At 42.3% G+C, this 19,082-nt stretch overlaps 1 protein-coding gene across 3 annotated transcripts in view; it reads left to right on the top strand.

Annotated features, from left to right (window-relative positions):
• Positions 1-19,082, top strand: part of EMP2 (epithelial membrane protein 2) — a 93,442-nt gene that overhangs the window by 59,956 nt on the left and 14,404 nt on the right. For all 3 annotated transcript variants that reach the window (XM_073542836.1, XM_073542837.1, XM_073542838.1), the window contains one exon: positions 18,959-19,070. In XM_073542836.1, coding sequence (XP_073398937.1) covers positions 18,993-19,070 — 78 coding nt within the window. In that variant the 5' untranslated portion in view covers positions 18,959-18,992. The remainder of the gene's footprint in view (positions 1-18,958; positions 19,071-19,082) is intronic.

Here is a 19,082-nt window from a genome sequence, read left to right as displayed (position 1 = left end):
AAAATCCCTTTTACCTTGTACAAATTTCCCACTTTGCCAGCCCCAAAGCAACCCCAGACCATCACATTACCGCCACTATGCTTGACAGATGGCGTCAGGTACTCTTCCAGCATCTTTTCAGTTGTTCTGTGTCTCACAAATGTTCTTCTGTGTGATCCAAACACCCCAAACTAGGATTCGTCTGTCCATAACACTTTTTACCAATCTTCCTCAGTCCAATGTCTGTGTTCTTTTGCCCATATTAATCTTTTCCTTTTATTAGCCAGTCTCAGATATGGCTTTTTCTTTGCCATTCTGCCCTGAAGGCCAGCATCCCGGAGTCGCCTCCTCACTGTAGATGTTGACACTGGCGTTTTGCGTGTACTATTTTATGAAGCTGCCAGTTGAGGACCTGTGAGGCGGTCGATTTCTCAAACTACAGACTCTAATGTACTTGTCTTGTTGCTCAGTTGTGCAGGGGGCCTCCTACTTCTCTTACTTCTCTTTCTACTCTGGTTAGAGCCTGTTTGTGCTCTCCTTTGAAGGGAGTAGTACACACCGTTGTAGGAATTCTTCAGTTTCTGGGCAAGTTCTCGCATGGAATAGCCTTCATTTCTAAGAACAAGAATAGACTGTCGAGTTTCACATGAAAGTTCTTTTTTCTGGCCATTTTGAGAGTTTAATGGAACCAACAAATGTAATGCTCCAGATTCTCAACTAGCTCAAAGGAAGGTCAGGTTTATAGCTTCTGGGTCGGCCTCCCTGGGCCGTGGGGTACTCGGTACCGGGCCGGTGTCAGCGGGATGTGTCATAGCAGTGGTGACCCAGACCGTGGCCCTGGGCGCCCAAGTAAAGGGAAGATGTGAATGGTAGAATGTAGTTAGATGAATAGTTTGTGACGCCACCTGTGGTGTTTGGCAAGGGAGGTGTTAAGCCGACGCTGCAGACAGATCCTCTGGAACAGATGGTGTCGTGCAGCAATGATGTTATAGCCCTCCACAGGCAGGGCTGTTGTCCCAGGGCAGTGAAGATGTGGAGACACTTAGATGGTGTAGTGTTTGGCGCAGGGGATATAGCAGTGCCAGGTGGACGGACGCAGGAAGGAATGGAGGACACCAGGACATGTAGTTCCAAAGCTTTACTCACAGTCTGTAGTGCCCGCTTCCGTGCCGTGTCCTCCGGGTCAGGGACTCAGTCAACCTCCAGGCAAGATGGAATGCTCCCTTCCACACTCCGCCAACTTATGTGCCCTTTTCTGAACGTCTCCTCTATAGCATCTAAAAGTGTGAAGATCTCCTAGTACTGAGTTACACTGGAGTTCCTCCTGACAGATGTTCCCAAGAACTCTACTTGTACGGCAGACAGCTGTAGCCTGCTTCGGGGACTCTCTACTTCTGAGTCCTGGCTCTCTATCCGTGTTGCTGTTGTGCCCTCAAGTCTTAGATGGGAGTAGTGCATTTACAGCCTACTACTCCACCGGTGCCCCGGCCTTGCGCTTAGAACTTCTAGGCAGGGTTCTTCCTCTAACCCACGTCCTCTGTGTTCCCTTTCACTCCTATGTTCCGTACTTGTCTTTCTCTCCTATGGAAGCCTAGGCTTCAGTTCAATGTCTTTCTCCTTCTTTCCTTTCCCCTGCCAGCTGGCTCAGGTCACTGAGGCAGCTGCAGCACTCCTTCCTCCATCCCTCTTCCAGGGATCTCCACTCCTCTCCGAGTGGCTTCCTTTCTCAGACTCCCCGTCTGACTGACTGACCTGTAATCCTAAACCATCCCACTCTTTTATGTGTATTCTCAACTCCACTCACCTCCCAGCACGTTTAGTTTTCCAAGCAGGGAACCACCAAAGGTCTCTGCTTCTCTCTAAGCAAGGAGCCGCAATGTGGTTTTGCTGAACTACTCTATTGTGTGGGGTGCGAGTGTTGGAGCATGGTCAGGAGCCTCCAACCTACCTGGATGGTGGGGCACCACACCTTAGGAGAAGGTGCAGTACCTCTGTGGCGACTGAGCCTCAGGGGCACCACACTTCTCTAATCAGTCAAACTGTTTTCAGCTGTGCTAGCATACTTGCACAAGGGTTTTCAAGGGTATTCTAACCATCCTCTAGCCTTCTTACACAGTTAGCAAACACAAAGTACCATAAGAACACTGGAGTGATGGTTGTTGGAAATGGGCCTCTATACGCCTATGAAGATATTGCATTACAAACCAGACATTTGCAGCTAGAATAATCATTTACCACATTAACAATGTATAGAGTGTATTTCTGAATCATTTAATGTTAGCTTCATTGGAAAAACCTGTGCTTTTGCTTCAAAAATAAGGACATTTCTAAGCGACCCTAAACTTTTGAACGGTAGTGTATACTACTTTAAAAATCGCACAACTCAAAGTATTCAAAACTGGTATCAGGAAGTTTGTTTGCCTTTTGGTCCTTCCTTTCACAGGAATATAAGGAGTTATAAGGGATTATTTATTTTTTTCTCATTGGTAGTTGCTGCCCAGAGCATATATTTGCTGGCTCAGAGTGGTTACAAACCACTACTGCCGTTGATTCTGCGACTTGATGTCATGTTGACAGAGCAGTGGCTTCGCTTCCGCTCTGCTCTGTTGATGGTGCGTGACTGCCAACGTCATGCTGACTGACAGCCGGCTCCCCTGTCAATCAGCATGACGTCAGCAATCATGCCCGCCAACAAGGCAGCCAGGAAAAGGAAGATCTGAGGAAGATCTGCTCTGTTGATGTGCAAGAGTGGTCTGTGATCACTCTGAGCTGGTGCCGAGCAGAACACGCAGGTAGTTAGCTACCAACTGCCGGTCAGTTCTTAGCTTAACATGAAAGTGTTACAGTAGTCCCAGAAAACCCTTTAGCACAAAGTGGAATGAAAAATTATTAAAAAAAAATGTATTCATTATTCGTAACAGGCCATCATAGCTGGCTGACCCAAAAGCCATTACCGGGCTTTGGTTTACCATGATAACCATCGAGACCATATGAGTGTGCTCTCAAGGTGCCATTAGGATTAACCTTGGCAAGATGCCGAAGTCACTATTGCCAGCAGCACCTAGGGAGCTACCGTAAATGTCCACAATTGATGCTAACGCTGGTCGTGGTTGGGTTTAAGCTACAGTATACAGCTGACACTTGTTGCATTTTCATTCATCGATTGGTCATTATTTTCTTGTTCCTCTGGTCAGTAAAAAGATATATTGGCAGTCTGAGGTGAATGCTAGGATTATTTCTGTATTATTTTAGCCAGTTACAATATATATGGACTTCAGGGTGGCTTGCCACCTTAGTGAAATTAATCAGTAATATATTATGGGCCTAGAAATAAAATTATGTTCATAGTTGTAGGCACATTTTAATTATTTTAATTGAGAACTCGAAAACTCTTTGAACGCCACCTACTCTGACTGTTATCAATGTGCAGTGTCATGATGGAAATAGTGTATAGACAGGGCCGGCCCGAGAGATTACGGCGCCCTAGGCGAAACTATTTTGTTGCGTCCCTACTATTCTTGGCAGTAGATGAAAACTTGGGATATAAATTTAGGAGCAAAATAAACCACAACAACAATGATTAATTAACTCTCTCCTAACTCTTTAATCTTCTGAGAAGTTGTATAGGACAAATATATACAAAGTAATCAATAACACAAAACAAAAACGACCATAGGTAATTAAAATTTTTGTTTCCTTGCCTTTTTTTTTTTTAAAAGGATGAAACTAAGTCACCGAGATTAATTTGTTTAGCAACTTCAGATTCTATAGAAATTGTTGCCAACCCAACCAACCTCTCTTGCGTCATATTTGCCCTTAAATATGTACACTTTTCTTTCCATCCCTAAAACTTTTTGCCTTTTGAAAAGATTTTTTATAATTTTTTCTATTTTTTCTCTGGCGCCCCCTTTGGGTCAGCGCCCTAGGTGGCCGCCTAGTTCGCCTATACGTTCGGGCCGGCCCTGTGTATAGATTCATTGTCTCCATGATAACCCTGACAGATCAGAAAAGTAGTGACACAGCGTTTCCCCAGCATAAGGCTGGAATCACACTATTGCATGGCATCCTGTGTGAGCGCATTGGATGAAATATACTAATGACCCTCTGCTCCTGCTCTGCTACAAGCGTGAGCCGACTGTCAATACACTGTTCACCGATCCTCTCTCATGAGAAAAACGCAGCACAGGTGCGGAGGAGATGGAGAAAGTAATTTCTCAATCACCTCCACTGTGTGTCTCTGCGTATATCAGACTGCACTGGGATGACATCTAACTGCAGTCTGACTGTGTAGACTTGTATGGGTGAGTGTGATCTGAGTCTCGCTGCCAATCGCAGCATGCTGCCGAATCGGCATGAGAAAATAATCGCAGATCTGAGCTGTCCCATAGTATCACTGGGTGGAGTGCTATGCCATGTTTTATCACATTGGACTCGGCTGTGTTATACAGCAGTGTGACTCCGGCCTAACAGTCATGCATAAAAATGATATTTGAAATGTGCACTAGTGTATTTCTTTTATAAATGTCTTCTTATAGTCCCATAGACTAAAAAAAAGTAACCGGTCCATCAACTTCAACCTTTCAAGTAAGATATCCAGTTTTAAATTATTCAGGAATTTGTTATCTTTGGTGTGTAAAGTTTCTACGTTGTTTCTTCAGTGCTACTTTGTTACAACATGCAAATAGTCATACAAGTGATATATTAATGCAAAGGAGGTGTACCAATAACAATTTATCCATGATGTGGTGAGCAGCAGGTATTGCAATGCAACCAATTGCCCTGAAAACATGTGTGTAACACTCCGAGGTCTCCTAGGACTGTATTAAACACTTTAATGTCCACTAGTAATGTCCGAATGACCTCAATATAATTGGCTATGGGTTAACAGATGGTAGCTGTTTTTCACTGCTGTCCTGTCAAACACTTTCTGTAATGTTTATTCAGTGTTTCTCTGCTGCTAAGCTCTGTACTGTAACATCCTCTCACTGTCCAGAGTCACAACAAAGCAGCTTCTGCATTCCCTGCCTCAGCTTTTATACAAGCAGGGATACCCCCTACTGATTGGCTTTGCTATTCCATGTGATGGAATAACTGCAAGGCATTATGGGAAACTCCACATTGCTTTGCGTGGGGTCATGTAAGCCTTCTCTGGCTTCAATCCTTTGCTTTGTGTATAATCGAAATGGGCACTTTTTGGCGATTCATGCAAATTGATTTCCAAATTGTTAAAATTCACCTGGTCAAGTGAATTCACTAAAATTTGACACAAATTCTATTTGCATAGAATTGATCTGCACACTTCTAATACTTATGCATTTTTGTTACTTTTTGGCTACTATGTTTGTAGAGTGAACCACATGTTTCTGCATCAGGTCTGGTAATTGACTCTAGTGTGTGAATAAGCAGCAAGCAGATAAGACATATTGTAAAAGTCAACAATTCTCTAATATGTTATTATCATAGATACTCCATTTATTAACAGTAATGTGATGGACTGCAAGTAGTATCAAATGCTATAGATTTGCCTTACAATACAGGAGAAGATTACTGGCTGATTATTGCCAGATTGAGAAAATTCATGCATTTCTTTTTCAAAATCAAAAGTGAATCTTCAAGAGAGGAAAAGTATAAGAGAAAGACTAAAGGGCACCATACGCAAGAGAGACAGATGATTAAAAAGATTCACATGACCCTGGTCTAGTGGCCAATTCAGTAGTTCATGGCTGCCCGACTAGAGCCATGCAAACCTCCTACTACCTGTCTCATTGATGTACTCATGATGTGCTACCAGTCCAACTAATCAGAAGAGGCACTGGGGATTCCTGCAGATAGGAAGTGACTCGCCTTGTACCAGGTTTATTGGCCATGGACCGTTATTGGGGCTGCTGATGGTAGTGAACCTTCTGCAGATATGCCTTATACATACCTGCTGTAAATTATGCTTTCCAGAGGAATAATCTTATAATCCTGGCAGTGTCTACATTGTATCATACTGTTTCAAGTCTGGGATTTTAATGTAAAAAGAAACAAAGAACTAATCAGCTCCTGCTAACAGAATGAAGCAAGTGTGAACAGGTGCAAGCTGCTGTCACTGCATAATATACAAACCAAAGAGTGCAGCAGCATGCTGTTTACGCTAGGATATATGCAAATATAGAATCTGTGAATTATAAACTGCATTACTGCTATAGAGAAATAAACATATAAAATTAAGATACTAAGTGGAAAAATTGGCCAAATCCTTTGTGCCCACCAGCCACACCAAAGTGACTTTTCTCTGATGGGACCCTAGCCATTTCTATCACACATGTCTCTCCCAGGAAAAAAGCTTACAAATTTAAAGGTTTCTTTGTAGTATACTTTTGGAGGTGGTGACTGCCTTCATATTTTGCAGTGCATTGGATCCTACCTGCCGTTTAAATTTGTAAATATTGACAAGGTTTGTCAGGCTTGTGCACCTGCTTACTCCCCTGCCACCTGCACACCGCACCTTGCACCTTATTGAGATGTGGATACCAATTTAATATGGACTAAAAGAAATTGAGCCTAAAGGACCGGATGAGTGCTCCATTTCTTTTTTTCTTCTTTTCTTCTCGTTTGTGCACTATATGAACACTATATGTGTATGTACCACCCTGAAGAGGTCATGAATATTGAAGTGTGAGGAGTTATTTGCATTTTACAAAGCACAGTCACCAGATATATATATATATATATATATATATATATATACACACACACACACACACTAAAGGAGATTGAATGGCCTGGAAAGGGTATAGCTATATAATCAAATCGGTCAGAGAGGTCATTTTGTGGGGCTTTTCTCCTAAGGATTTCATTAAAAAAGGTCCATCTTGTTGTAGCTGATGGGCTCTCATGAATTGGCCATTTTATGCACTAAGTACCTTTATCTTACAAGTATACTCTATATAGCAGTAATGCAGTTTACATTTCATTTCACTTATTCAATATTTGCATACATGTTAGCATATGCAGAGTGCTGCTGTATGCTTTGTTTTGTGTGACATTTTAATTTGACCTGTCTGTCCCTTTACTTCACATCCTCCTATTTTCCGTGCTATCTTGTTCTGATGTAGCCCATTGTCTGTGGGATACTGTATCCCAAGCAAAGCTAGCTTGCAGTTTAGTAATTTAATAAGTGTTTGTTTGGAGAAATCATAAGTCTTTTTTATTGCCCTGGAACAAGGCACAGGAAAGGAGTGGCTGCCATGCGGAGGCTTGGACAGGAAAATACATTTTCTGTTTTGCAATTGATTCTATTGTGAATTTTGTGAACATTGCTGTAGCCTTAATTCATGGAGACGGTCATAAAATAAAATAAAGCATATTTTTCTTATCTACAGTGTAAATCTAGTCACAGCCTGTTGCTTCATGTCGAATATATGTAAACTTCATAAATGGGTGGATCGTTCACAGGTTTTGGATGTCGTTATAGCTGTAGCTCATCGTTTACTCAAGATTTTGGATAAATGCCCATGAGTGCCATTATGCACACTCACCGCTATCCTCCTAGATGAAAGGTTCCCCATGTGAATGATTCAGAGACCCCCTATTTTCTGTACCCCATGGACTTTATACTTAGCATTTCAATGCACCATAAATCAATACAAATGTTTCTTATGGAACAACCCCGATCCTGGTACAGGTAGATGACTTGACCTTTTCTCCATGTTGTCATGGAAATATGGCTGTCTGTGTTGTAAGAAAAAAACAAAATTCAACCATATTCATCTAGTCTCTCCGCCTGCAATTCTGCATTAACCTTCCTGTGGTGTTCCTATTCTTTGTCTACATGTAATGTCATGAGAGCCATGATGAGAGTAGTATATTACCTGACTGCTGGGATCACTGATTGTCTGCAGCGGTCACATGCTGACAACAAAGGGGAATGTAGCTTAGCAATAGTTCAGTCATACCATTGTCTTTCTCTGCCTGGGGTACATAGATGTGGGTTAAATAGTTTTTCCAACTTAAAAAATAAGTCAACTTTTTTTTAGATTACTCCGTGCAGCTTGGAAAATGATAAAACTTTGCAAATCACTTTATTAGGAGATTTGTCTTCATTCCTGTCAAAAATAAAATTGCATGTAAGTGGCTTCTGACCCTCTGCTTTTCCACAGTCTATTTTCTTGCTTTCAGCTCCATTGATATCGGAACGTCCTCATTTGGAGTACAAATGATGGCAGTGATGGTCAGCTCCTGTGTCTCTGGGGATAAGCTGCTGAAGGAAACTGTTCTAGTAAGCAAAACATTGTGAGGAGACAGGCGCTGTGTCCACCTGGTGTGAACCTGGCGTCTTCACCTTCAGGAGTAATCCGGGGGACAGAGATAGACTAGGGCACCCCTAGCTCTAGGGATGTGGTTAGCGCCCAAGGTACTGTGTGACAGTCTATCAAAGCTTGTTAACTGGCCGGCTTACCCGGGCTAGTGGGAGAAGAGTGACTGTTAAAGGGGTTGTGTGGTCCAAATCGATATCAATCCCCCCAGCACAAGCACTGTGCGCTGCGGGGACTCGCCAGTATCATCCCATTTAAATAGGCAGGCAATCACTGCAATTGATTTTTATATGATTTTCATGAATGCCGATAGCATGAGACTGTGTGAGTACAGAACAATCATGTTAGTGACCGCCCTGTCACCATCACCACTTAATCGGCTTGCCTTTACTCATCGGCAGTCATTTAATAGTTGGGGCCAGCCTGTCTGTATGGGCCCATGCACCATCCAATCTCCGGCATGCTTACATGGGCAGATAATTGGGAACGAGCACCTTTATGAACATTCATTTGCCCATCAACGTGTTGTCTAAATCCACCATTCATGCATGTTTACATGAGGGGTTTTTTTTTTTATTTGGTTCTTAGCTTTTAAAAAAATGAGGGCAAAATATGCGTTTTATTGCAGGTTTTGATGCCTTTTTTGTGAAGGTGTTTGGCAATGCCCCCCTCCCAAAAAAACCCAAAAGAGATTATATTGTAACCCCATATTCTAATTAAAAAATCATCAATAACCGCCCTGAAAAAAAACAAGTAAAAGCCAGGTGAATGCAGCAGTAGAAATCTTGTAAAGATGCATGTGGTTTCTAAATGGGAATATTTCATCCGGGTATATCAATGAGAAAAAAAAAAACTGTGAACATACCCCTTGTTTATCAAAAAGCACTTGAAAAAAAAACAGCATTTAAACACCTTTGTGAAAGAGCCCTGAAACTAGTCAGCCGATATAGCCAAGGGAAATTACAGAAGGCCAAGTGTATGGGCAGCCATTTCCACCTGTGCCAAGACAGCCAGCTCTTCTTTAGCAGCAGGAGGTCTAAGGCCGGGATCACACACAGCGAGATACGGCCGAGTCTCGCAGGTTAAAACCAAACTCTGGCGGAGCGGAGCGTGCAGCCGCACAGCAATACATGGAGCTGCACGCTCCGCTCCGGAGTGCCGGTGCCAGAGCTTGGTTTTAACCTGCGAGACTCGGCCGTATCTCGCTGTAGTGTGACTCCGGCCTAAGAGCTCCGCAGGAATTTAAGGCCACCGCCACGTTCTTATGTTCATTATTTGGTCCGTATTTTACCTCAGTATTTGTAAGGCAAAATCAGGAGTAGGTGAAAAATACAGAAGTGGTGAGATGTTTCTATAAGGCCATGATCACATGCTCAGTATTTGGTCAGTATTTTACCTCAGTATATGTAAGCCAACACCAGGAGACAAACATTCAGAGGAAAAGTATAATAGAAAGGCCGGGGTCACACTAACCGACGCAAAATACGGTCAGTATTTTACAGGCGTAATACGGATGAATGGCCCCTAAACAGTGCTCCGTATGTCATCCGTAATCAAGGTCTGGTCGCGTATTTTGCGCATGTCTGCATCCGTATGGTGAGATTTTCTCGCAGGCTTGCAAAATGGACATATAATGGAGCCCTATGACAGGGTTTCTAACAGAAACCAAAGAATAGATATAGACACATAGAATGCATATATATAAATATATATATGCATTCTATGTGTCTATATCTATTCTTTCGTTTCTTTATTAAACCTGTCAGGGTGAGTTTACTGTATAGCGCACTGAATTGCCGGCTTTGCTAAAAGACACCGGGTGCGTATTTCTCGCAAGTCACATGTGTGGTCCGTGTGTAAGGCTAGTTTCACATTAGCGTTTTTTTGCGCAGCGCATCGTGCGCATAAAAAACGCAAAGAAAAACGCAAAACAAACACGCGTTTTTTTAACGTCATGCGCACACTGATGCGTCAAAAAAACGCAGCGTTGCTTGCGTTTTACATGCGTTTTTGCATGCGTTTGCGTTTTTTTATGCACATGCGTTTTTAGGTGTGACATTTTTTCCATTGTCTAGAGAACATTCTAGACTTGTTTCACTCAAAAACGCATGCGCAGAAAAACGCAACCGTGCACAAGACCATGCGCACGCATGCGTTCCCATAGACTTCAATGTGTTGTTTTTGCGCATTCCGTGCGCAAGCGTGCGCATGCGGTTTTTTGCCGAGACAGGGCGCACCAAAAAATGCAACATGTTGCGTCTGGCGCGCCTGGCGCAAAAGACAAAAAAAGCATGCGCACGAAAACGCAAGTGTGCGCAAGACCATGCGCACGTCATGTTAAACATAGGTGCGCAGTGCGCATGCGCACGGGTGCGCACGATGCGCTGCGCACAAAAGCGCAAATGTGAAACCAGCCTAATGCGTATTTTTTGCGCACCCATAGACTTGCATTGGCGGATTACGGGCATAGTACGCTGACAATCGCAGCATGCTGCGATTGGCACGGAGCGTAGGATACGGATGAGAAGTATACGGCTGGTGCGAGGGACCCCATAGAGAATCATTGGTCCGTGTCTAATGCGTGCTTTTAGCGCCTCTCACTCGGCCGTATTCCTCGCCAGTGTGACCCCGGCCAAACACATCACCACTTCAGTATTTATCACCCACTCATGGTCATCGTGGCTTATATATACTGAGGTAAAATACTGACCAAATACTGACCGTATGAACGTAACCTAATAGAAACACGTCACCACTTCTGTATTTATCACCCACTCATGGTCGTGGCTTACATATACTGAGGTAAAATACTGACCAAACACTGACCGTATGAACGTAACCTAATAGAAACACGTCACCACTTCTGGATTTATCACCCACTCATGGTTGTCGTGGCTTACATATACTGAGGTACAATACTGACCAAATACTGAACGTATGAACGTGGCCTAATAGAAACACGTCACCACTTCTGTATTTATCACCCACTCATGGTCGTGGCTTACATATACTGAGGTAAAATACTGACCAAATACTGAACGTATGAACGTGACCTAATATAAAACACGTCACCACTTCAGTATTTATCACCCACTCATGGTCGTGGCTTACATATACTGAGGTAAAATACTGACCAAATACTGAACGTATGAACGTGACCTAATATAAAACACGTCACCACTTCAGTATTTATCACCCACTCATGGTCGTGGCTTACATATACTGAGGTAAAATACTGACCAAATACTGAACGTATGAACGTGACCTAATATAAATCACGTCACCACTTCTGTATTTATCACCCACTCATTGTCGTGGCTTACATATACTGAGGTAAAATACTGACCAAATACTGAACGTATGAACGTGGCCTAATAGAAACACGTCACCACTTCAGTATTTATCACCCACTCATGGTCGTGGCTTACATATACTGAGGTAAAATACTGACCAAACACTGAACGTATGAACGTGACCTAATATAAATCACGTCACCACTTCTGTATTTATCACCCACTCATTGTCGTGGCTTACATATACTGAGGTAAAATACTGACCAAATACTGACCGTATGAACGTAACCTAATAGAAACACGTCACCACTTCTGGATTTATCACCCACTCATGGTTGTCGTGGCTTACATATACTGAGGTACAATACTGACCAAATACTGAACGTATGAACGTGGCCTAATAGAAACACGTCACCACTTCAGTATTTATCACCCACTCATGGTCGTGGCTTACATATACTGAGGTAAAATACTGACCAAATACTGAACGTATGAACGTGACCTAATATAAATCACGTCACCACTTCTGTATTTATCACCCACTCATGGTCGTGGCTTACATATACTGAGGTAAACTGAACGTATGAACGTGGCCTAATAGAAACACGTCACCACTTCAGTATTTATCACCCACTCATGGTCGTGGCTTACATATACTCAGGTAAAATGCTGACCAAATACTGAACGTATGAACGTGACCTAATATAAAACACGTCACCACTTCTGCATTTATCACCCACTCATGGTCGTCGTGGCTTACATATACTGAGGTAAAATACTGACCAAACACTGAACGTATGAACGTGACCTAATAGAAACACGTCACCACTTCTGCATTTATCACCCACTCATGGTCGTGGCTTACATATACTGAGGTAAAATACTGACCAAATACTGAACGTATGAACGTGGCCTAATAGAAACACGTCACCACTTCAGTATTTATCACCCACTCATGGTCGTGGCTTACATATACTGAGGTAAAATACTGACCAAATAATGAACGTATGAACGTGACCTAATATAAAACACGTCACCACTTCTGCATTTATCACCCACTCATGGTCGTCGTGGCTTACATATACTGAGGTAAAATACTGACCAAACACTGAACGTATGAACGTGACCTAATAGAAACACGTCACCACTTCTGCATTTATCACCCACTCATGGTCGTGGCTTACATATACTGAGGTAAAATACTGACCAAATACTGAACGTATGAACGTGACCTAATATAAAACACGTCACCACTTCTTTATTTATCACCCACTCATGGTCGTCGTGGCTTACATATACTGAGGTAAAATACTGACCAAATACTGAACGTATGAACGTGACCTAATATAAAACACGTCACCACTTCTGCATTTATCACCCACTCATGGTCGTCGTGGCTTACATATACTGAGGTAAAATACTGACCAAACACTGAACGTATGAACGTGACCTAATAGAAACACGTCACCACTTCTGCATTTATCACCCACTCATGGTCGTGGCTTACATATACTGAGGTAAAATACTGACCAAACACTGAACGTATGAACGTGGCCTAATATAAAACACGTCACCACTTCAGTATTTATCACCCACTCATGGTCGTGGCTTACATATACTGAGGTAAAATACTGACCAAATAATGAACGTATGACCGTGACCTTATATAAAACACGTCACCACTTCTTTATTTATCACCCTCTCATGGTCGTCGTGGCTTACATATACTGAGGTAAAATACTGACCAAACACTGAACGTATGAACGTGACCTAATAGAAACTCGTCACCACTTCTGTATTTATCACCCACTCATGGTTTTGACTTACAGATACTGAGGTAAAATACTGACCAAATACTGACCGTGTGAGCGTGGTTTAAAAGTTTTCCAATCTGATTAGAATCATAGAATCATAGAATCATAGAATCGTAGAGTTGGAAGGGACCTCCTGGGCCATCTGGTCCAACCCCCTGCTCAAAGCAGGATTCGCTAAATCATCCCAGAAAGATGTCTGTCCAGCCTCTGTTTGAAGACTTCCATTGAAGGAGAACTCACCACTTCTCGTGGCAGCTTGTTCCACTCATTGATCACTCTAACTGTCAAAAAGTTTTTTCTAATATCTAATCTGTGTCTCCTCCCCTTCAGTTTCATCCCATTGCTTCTAGTCTTTCCTTGTGCAAATGAGAATAAAGTTGATCCTTCTACAATGTGACAGCCATTAAGTCTCCTCTCAGTCTTCTCTTTTGCAAACTAAACATTCCCAAATCCTGCAACCTTTCCTCATAAGACAGGGTTTGCAGACCGGTCACCATTCTGGTCGCTCTTTTCTGAACTTGCTCCAGTTTGTTGATGTCTTTTTTAAAATGTGGTGCCCAAAACTGGACACAATATTCCAGATGAGGTCTCACCAAAGAGGAGTAGAGGGAAATAATGACTTCACGTGATCTAGACTGTATGCTTCTGTTAATACATCCTAGAATTGCATTTGCCTTTTTTGCTGCTGCATCACACTGTTGACTCATATTCAGTCTGTGATCTATTAGTATACCCAAGTCTTTTTCACATGTGCTGTCACTTAGCCCTATTCCTCCCATTCTGTATATGCTTTTTTCATTTTTATTGCCCAGATGTAGTACTTTGCATTTTTCCCTGTTAAAAACCATTCTGTTAGCTGCTGCCCACTGCTCCAGTTTATTTATATCTTTTTGAATCCTCTCTCTCTCTTCTCTAGTATTAGCTATCCCTCCTAGCTTTGTGTCATCAGCAAATTTAATCAGTTTACCCTCAATTCCCTCATCTAAATCGTTGATAAAGATGTTGAACAATACAGGGCCCAGGACAGAGCCCTGTGGTACCCCACTTGAGACATTCTTCCAACTGGATGTGCAGCCATTTACGACCACTCTTTGGGTCCGATCACTAAGCCAGTTATGAATCCACCTAACAGTTGCCTTGTCCATTCCATACTTAGTCATTTTTTCAATAAGGATTGTATGAGAGACTTTGTCAAATGCTTTGCTGAAGTCAAGATATACTATATCTACAGCATTTCCTTGATCCACCCAATCAGTGATACTGTCATAGAAGGAAATTAAGTTAGGCTGGTTTCACATTTGCGCTTTTGTGCGCTGCGCATCGTGCGCACCCGTGCGCATGCGCACTGCGCACCTATGTTTAACATGACGTGCGCATGGTCTTGCGCACACTTGCGTTTTCGTGCGCATGCGTTTTTTTGTCTTTTGCGCCAGGCGCGCCAGACACAACATGTTGGATTTTTTGGTGCGCCCTGTCTCGGCAAAAAAACGCATGCGCACGCTTGCGCACGGAATGCGCAAAAACAACACATTGAAGTCTAGGGGAACGCATGCGTGCGCATGGTCTTGCGCACGGTTGCGTTTTTTTGCGCATGCGTTTTTGAGTGAAACAAGTCTAGAATGTTCTCTAGACAATGGAAAAAATGTCACACCTAAAAACGCATGTGCATAAAAAAACGCAAACGCATGCAAAAACGCATGTAAAACGCAAGCAACGCTGCGTTTTTTTGACGCATCAGCGTGCGCATGATGTTAAAAAAAGCGCGTTTGTTTTGCGTTTTTCTTTGCGTTTTTTATGCGCACGATGCGCTGCGCAAAAAAACGCTAATGTGAAACTAGCCTTAGTCTGACATGACTTATTAGTTACAAACCCATGCTGACTCTGTTTCATCACTTCATTCTTATAGTGACTTTGTATAAATAGTGTGAAGGAATATAAAAATGTGTTATCCTAAACTTTAGCTGCTAATAGTGCCACTCCGTGCTAAGGAAGGATCAGGGATAATGTGTGTGCATGCTTATATATGGTAACCCTGTGCCTTCATCTGCTGTAGACCTCCAAAGTCAAATTTTAGGCTGGTGGACTCTACAAAATATCGATTTCAACAGAGATTTTCACTAGTAACATATTTCTAAATCATATCCAACCTAAATCTCAATGTATACTGAATTGTCAATTCCTCTTTTGCTGTTAGCCATGACTAAAAGACATTCTATATAGAGCTCTGCTGCCACCTTGTGGTAGTTATCGGTAATGCACAAAGTCATGCATAATGCAGACTTCATTTATACTAGGGCCTGAAAAAGCGACCACACTAAAGAGTGTGGGTGACATTCCTGTCTATGGACTGTCGTATCAGGCGGTCAATTCAGATACATTCAGGGCCCAATCCATTATTTCATTTCCACCCTCTTTTTAATATAGTTTTTAATGTTCTATACCTGTTTTTTCATTTATTCCTAATTTTTAACTTTTTGCCTTAAGTCATTTTTGTACGTTTTCTTTTGGAGGGGTGGGGGACTCTCCAGAAAAAAAGACCATTTTTGACTTTGTGCAACCTTTATGAATCACGTGTGGTATTCTGAATCTGGAGCAAAAATAAAAAGTCAGTGAGTGTGACAAGACGAAAAAGAAAAGTGACTTAAAAAAAATAATTGCAAGTGATGAATCTGTTCCTTAGGGTTTCTAACGAGTTTTCTGGCAAAAAAAAAAGATATCTTGAAATGTGCTAAAGCTTTTGCACAACTTGAAGTTACGCTACCATTTTACAACTTTTGCTATTTCTACTCCAGTCCTGGCCAACTCCACGGACTGGAGTAACATTTCTGCACCTTTTAATAAATTAGACGCAGTTCACGCATACAGTCCTGATCACACTGGCGTGCACAACAACGCAGCCGAAAAACCGCAGCATGCTCATTAATTTTGCGGAATCGTGGCGATCCCGCACCCATAGGAATGCATTGTTCCGCTTACTTCCCGCATGTGGCTGTGCACACCATGCGAAAAGTAAGCAGAACAATTGAGGGTGGTACCCACGGTCTGGAGGAGAGGAGACTGTCCTCCGGGCTTTGGGTACCATATCCCTGTAAAAAATAGAATTTAAAATAAAAAATATTGTTATTCTCACCTTCCGTCGTCCCGCACAGTCTTCCCGCCTCTCTCCACGCTCTCGTTCCCAGTAATCCTTTGCGAAAATGCCCGCGATGACGTCCGATCTCGCGGGACAGCGAAGTCTCGCGGTCATTCGCGCGACGTCATCGCGAGCATTTTCGCAAAGGATTACTGGGAACGGCTGCGCGGGACGTCGGAGGGTGAGAACACCACCATTTTTTATTTTTATTTACATTTTATCTTTTACTACTGATGCGGCATAGGCGGCCTCAGTAGTAAAAAGTTGGTCACACTTGTCAAACACTATGTTTGATGAGTGTGACCAACCTGTCAATCAGTTCTCCAAGCGATGCTACAGATCGCTAGGAAAACGCTAGCATTTTGCAAGCTAATTACTCTTGCAAAATGCTAGTTTTTCCAGGGGAAAATCGCCGGAATTTAAAATGCGATTTTCCCGCGGAATGGAATTCCGGAATTCTCGCGGTAATTTCCGTGAGAGTTCCGCTACGTGTGAACTTAGCCTTATACACTACACGGGAACATGACCTATAGCATTATTCACATGCGATGCAATTCTCCATTCATGGCAACGGAGCAGATTTGGGCTGCAAGTGGGATTCATGTCTTTAGTCGTACCAAGAATTTTTCATCTTTTTTGTTTCTGCTGTGCTTTTTTTGCAGATTTCTGCTATAATATACTGCTAAATTACAATTATTGGACAATTAGTTCAATATATTTCTTGTTACGTACTTTCATACTTATTGTCTGTGCTCAGGATCCTCTCATTCACAGTATGTCTGTTTATGTGTCCACTCTATATCATTTTATACCTAATTTTAACCTTGATGGAAAAAAGTGAAAGAGAGTCTGTCACCACGATTTTGCTATGTAATCTGAGAGCAGCACGATGTAGGGGCAGAGACCCTGAATTCAGAGATGTGTCACTTACTGGGCTGCTTGCTGCAGTTTTCATTGTTTTCTCTAATGCAGATCTAGCAGTTTTCTGAATGATGAGCTCTTTATAACTCCGCCCACACCACTGATTGGCAGCTTTCTGTGTACACTGTGCGTAGGTAGAAAGCTGCCAATCAGTGCTGGGGTAGGGTTTCATAGAGCTCATGAATATGGAGGACAATATGGCAGTAGGTTTACCAGTCCTCTAGTGACAATCTCCTGCTGATAAAACTGTAATATTATCAAACCACAGCTCAGTAAATGACACATTGCTGGAATCAGGGTTTCTTCCCCTACATTATGCTGCTTTCAGATTAGGTAGCAAAAATGTGGTGACTGATTCCCTTTAAGTCTTAAGACGTATTTTTGCATTGCTGGACTTTTTCTACATTTGTGATTAAAACATCTGAGGAGCCTGACAGATATTTGTGCGACCTCAGCGTCCTCAAAACACCTGGGGGGGATCCGATCTTCAGTACATATTCAAGCCATGTTACCATTGTGCTCAACTTGTAAAATTGTAATTACGATAAATAATGTAAAACATTTTCTTTTTTTTAGAGCTAATATTTTTTTTTCCATAATGGTTTGAGACTTCCTATGTAATGCACATAAAGTTTACAAGTCTTTCAATAACTATAGACACCAGAATCCTAAAAAACACAAGGCAGGGAGGTGGTGAGTGCCAAAAGACCTTGCATTGAGGCCCATGAACGTCTAGTGTCATTGCCTAAACACTTAAAAGGAATCTGTCAGCAGATTCTTGCTATGTGATCCGAAGTCAACATGATATAGGGGGCTGAGACTCTGATTTCAGGAATGTGTCACTTATTAGACTATGTGCTGTTGTTTCCTTACAATGAAAGTTTTACCCCAAGGAGATTATCGCTGCCCAGACTCGCTCCCTGTGCCAAGTGGTCTGACCACGCCCCTTCCTCTGATAAGCAGCTCACTGTCTATAGACAATGTCCATACAAAGCTTTCTGAGCTCTGCTACATGCTACATCTAAAAACTCTGTATCGCAACAGCTGCACCCAGTAAAAGAAGTCATACATTGTTGGAATCTGGATCTTTTTTCCTACATCAGGCTGCTCTCAGATGAGGTATCAAAAACCTGCTGACAGATTCCCTTTTAAAAGTTTTTGGCTGTTAACACCTTTTGTTACAGGAATACAAGGGAATTGTTCTAACAATGTGCGAGTGGTGAATGGACATAATGGATCCCTCAGACAGGAGCTATAACACCAGTGTGAACAGGGTTTAAGCCACTGATGAGGTTTTTTTTTTAATACTAATGCAGATTATCCCTCTGGTGCATAAGGGACATGTTTATGGGTGCTGGCTGTATAAATATATATAACGTGTCTATGGTGTAATCCTAAGCATTTGCTAAATCTTTCCAGGCAGTATGCTATATACCAGCTTCAGTGCGTCTTTATATTTGCGGCTTGAATGTAGTTATTGCCACATGACTAATCCATTGCACATATTTTGTCTTTCAGTTTCCTTTTGATCTAGAAGCGGAGAACAGTGAAGATGTTGGTCGTGTTGGCTTTTATTATCATTTTCCACATAACCTCCATGGCATTGCTATTCATCTCTACAATAGACAATGTGAGTCACAGC

Source organism: Dendrobates tinctorius, unplaced genomic scaffold, assembly GCF_039654945.1.
Source record: "Dendrobates tinctorius isolate UK_male_01 unplaced genomic scaffold, ASM3965494v1 ptg000129l, whole genome shotgun sequence".
Classification (NCBI taxonomy): Eukaryota; Metazoa; Chordata; class Amphibia; order Anura; family Dendrobatidae; genus Dendrobates; species Dendrobates tinctorius.
The sequence above is the reverse complement of the archived record's forward strand: the minus strand, read 5'-3'. Positions and strand labels throughout refer to the sequence as shown.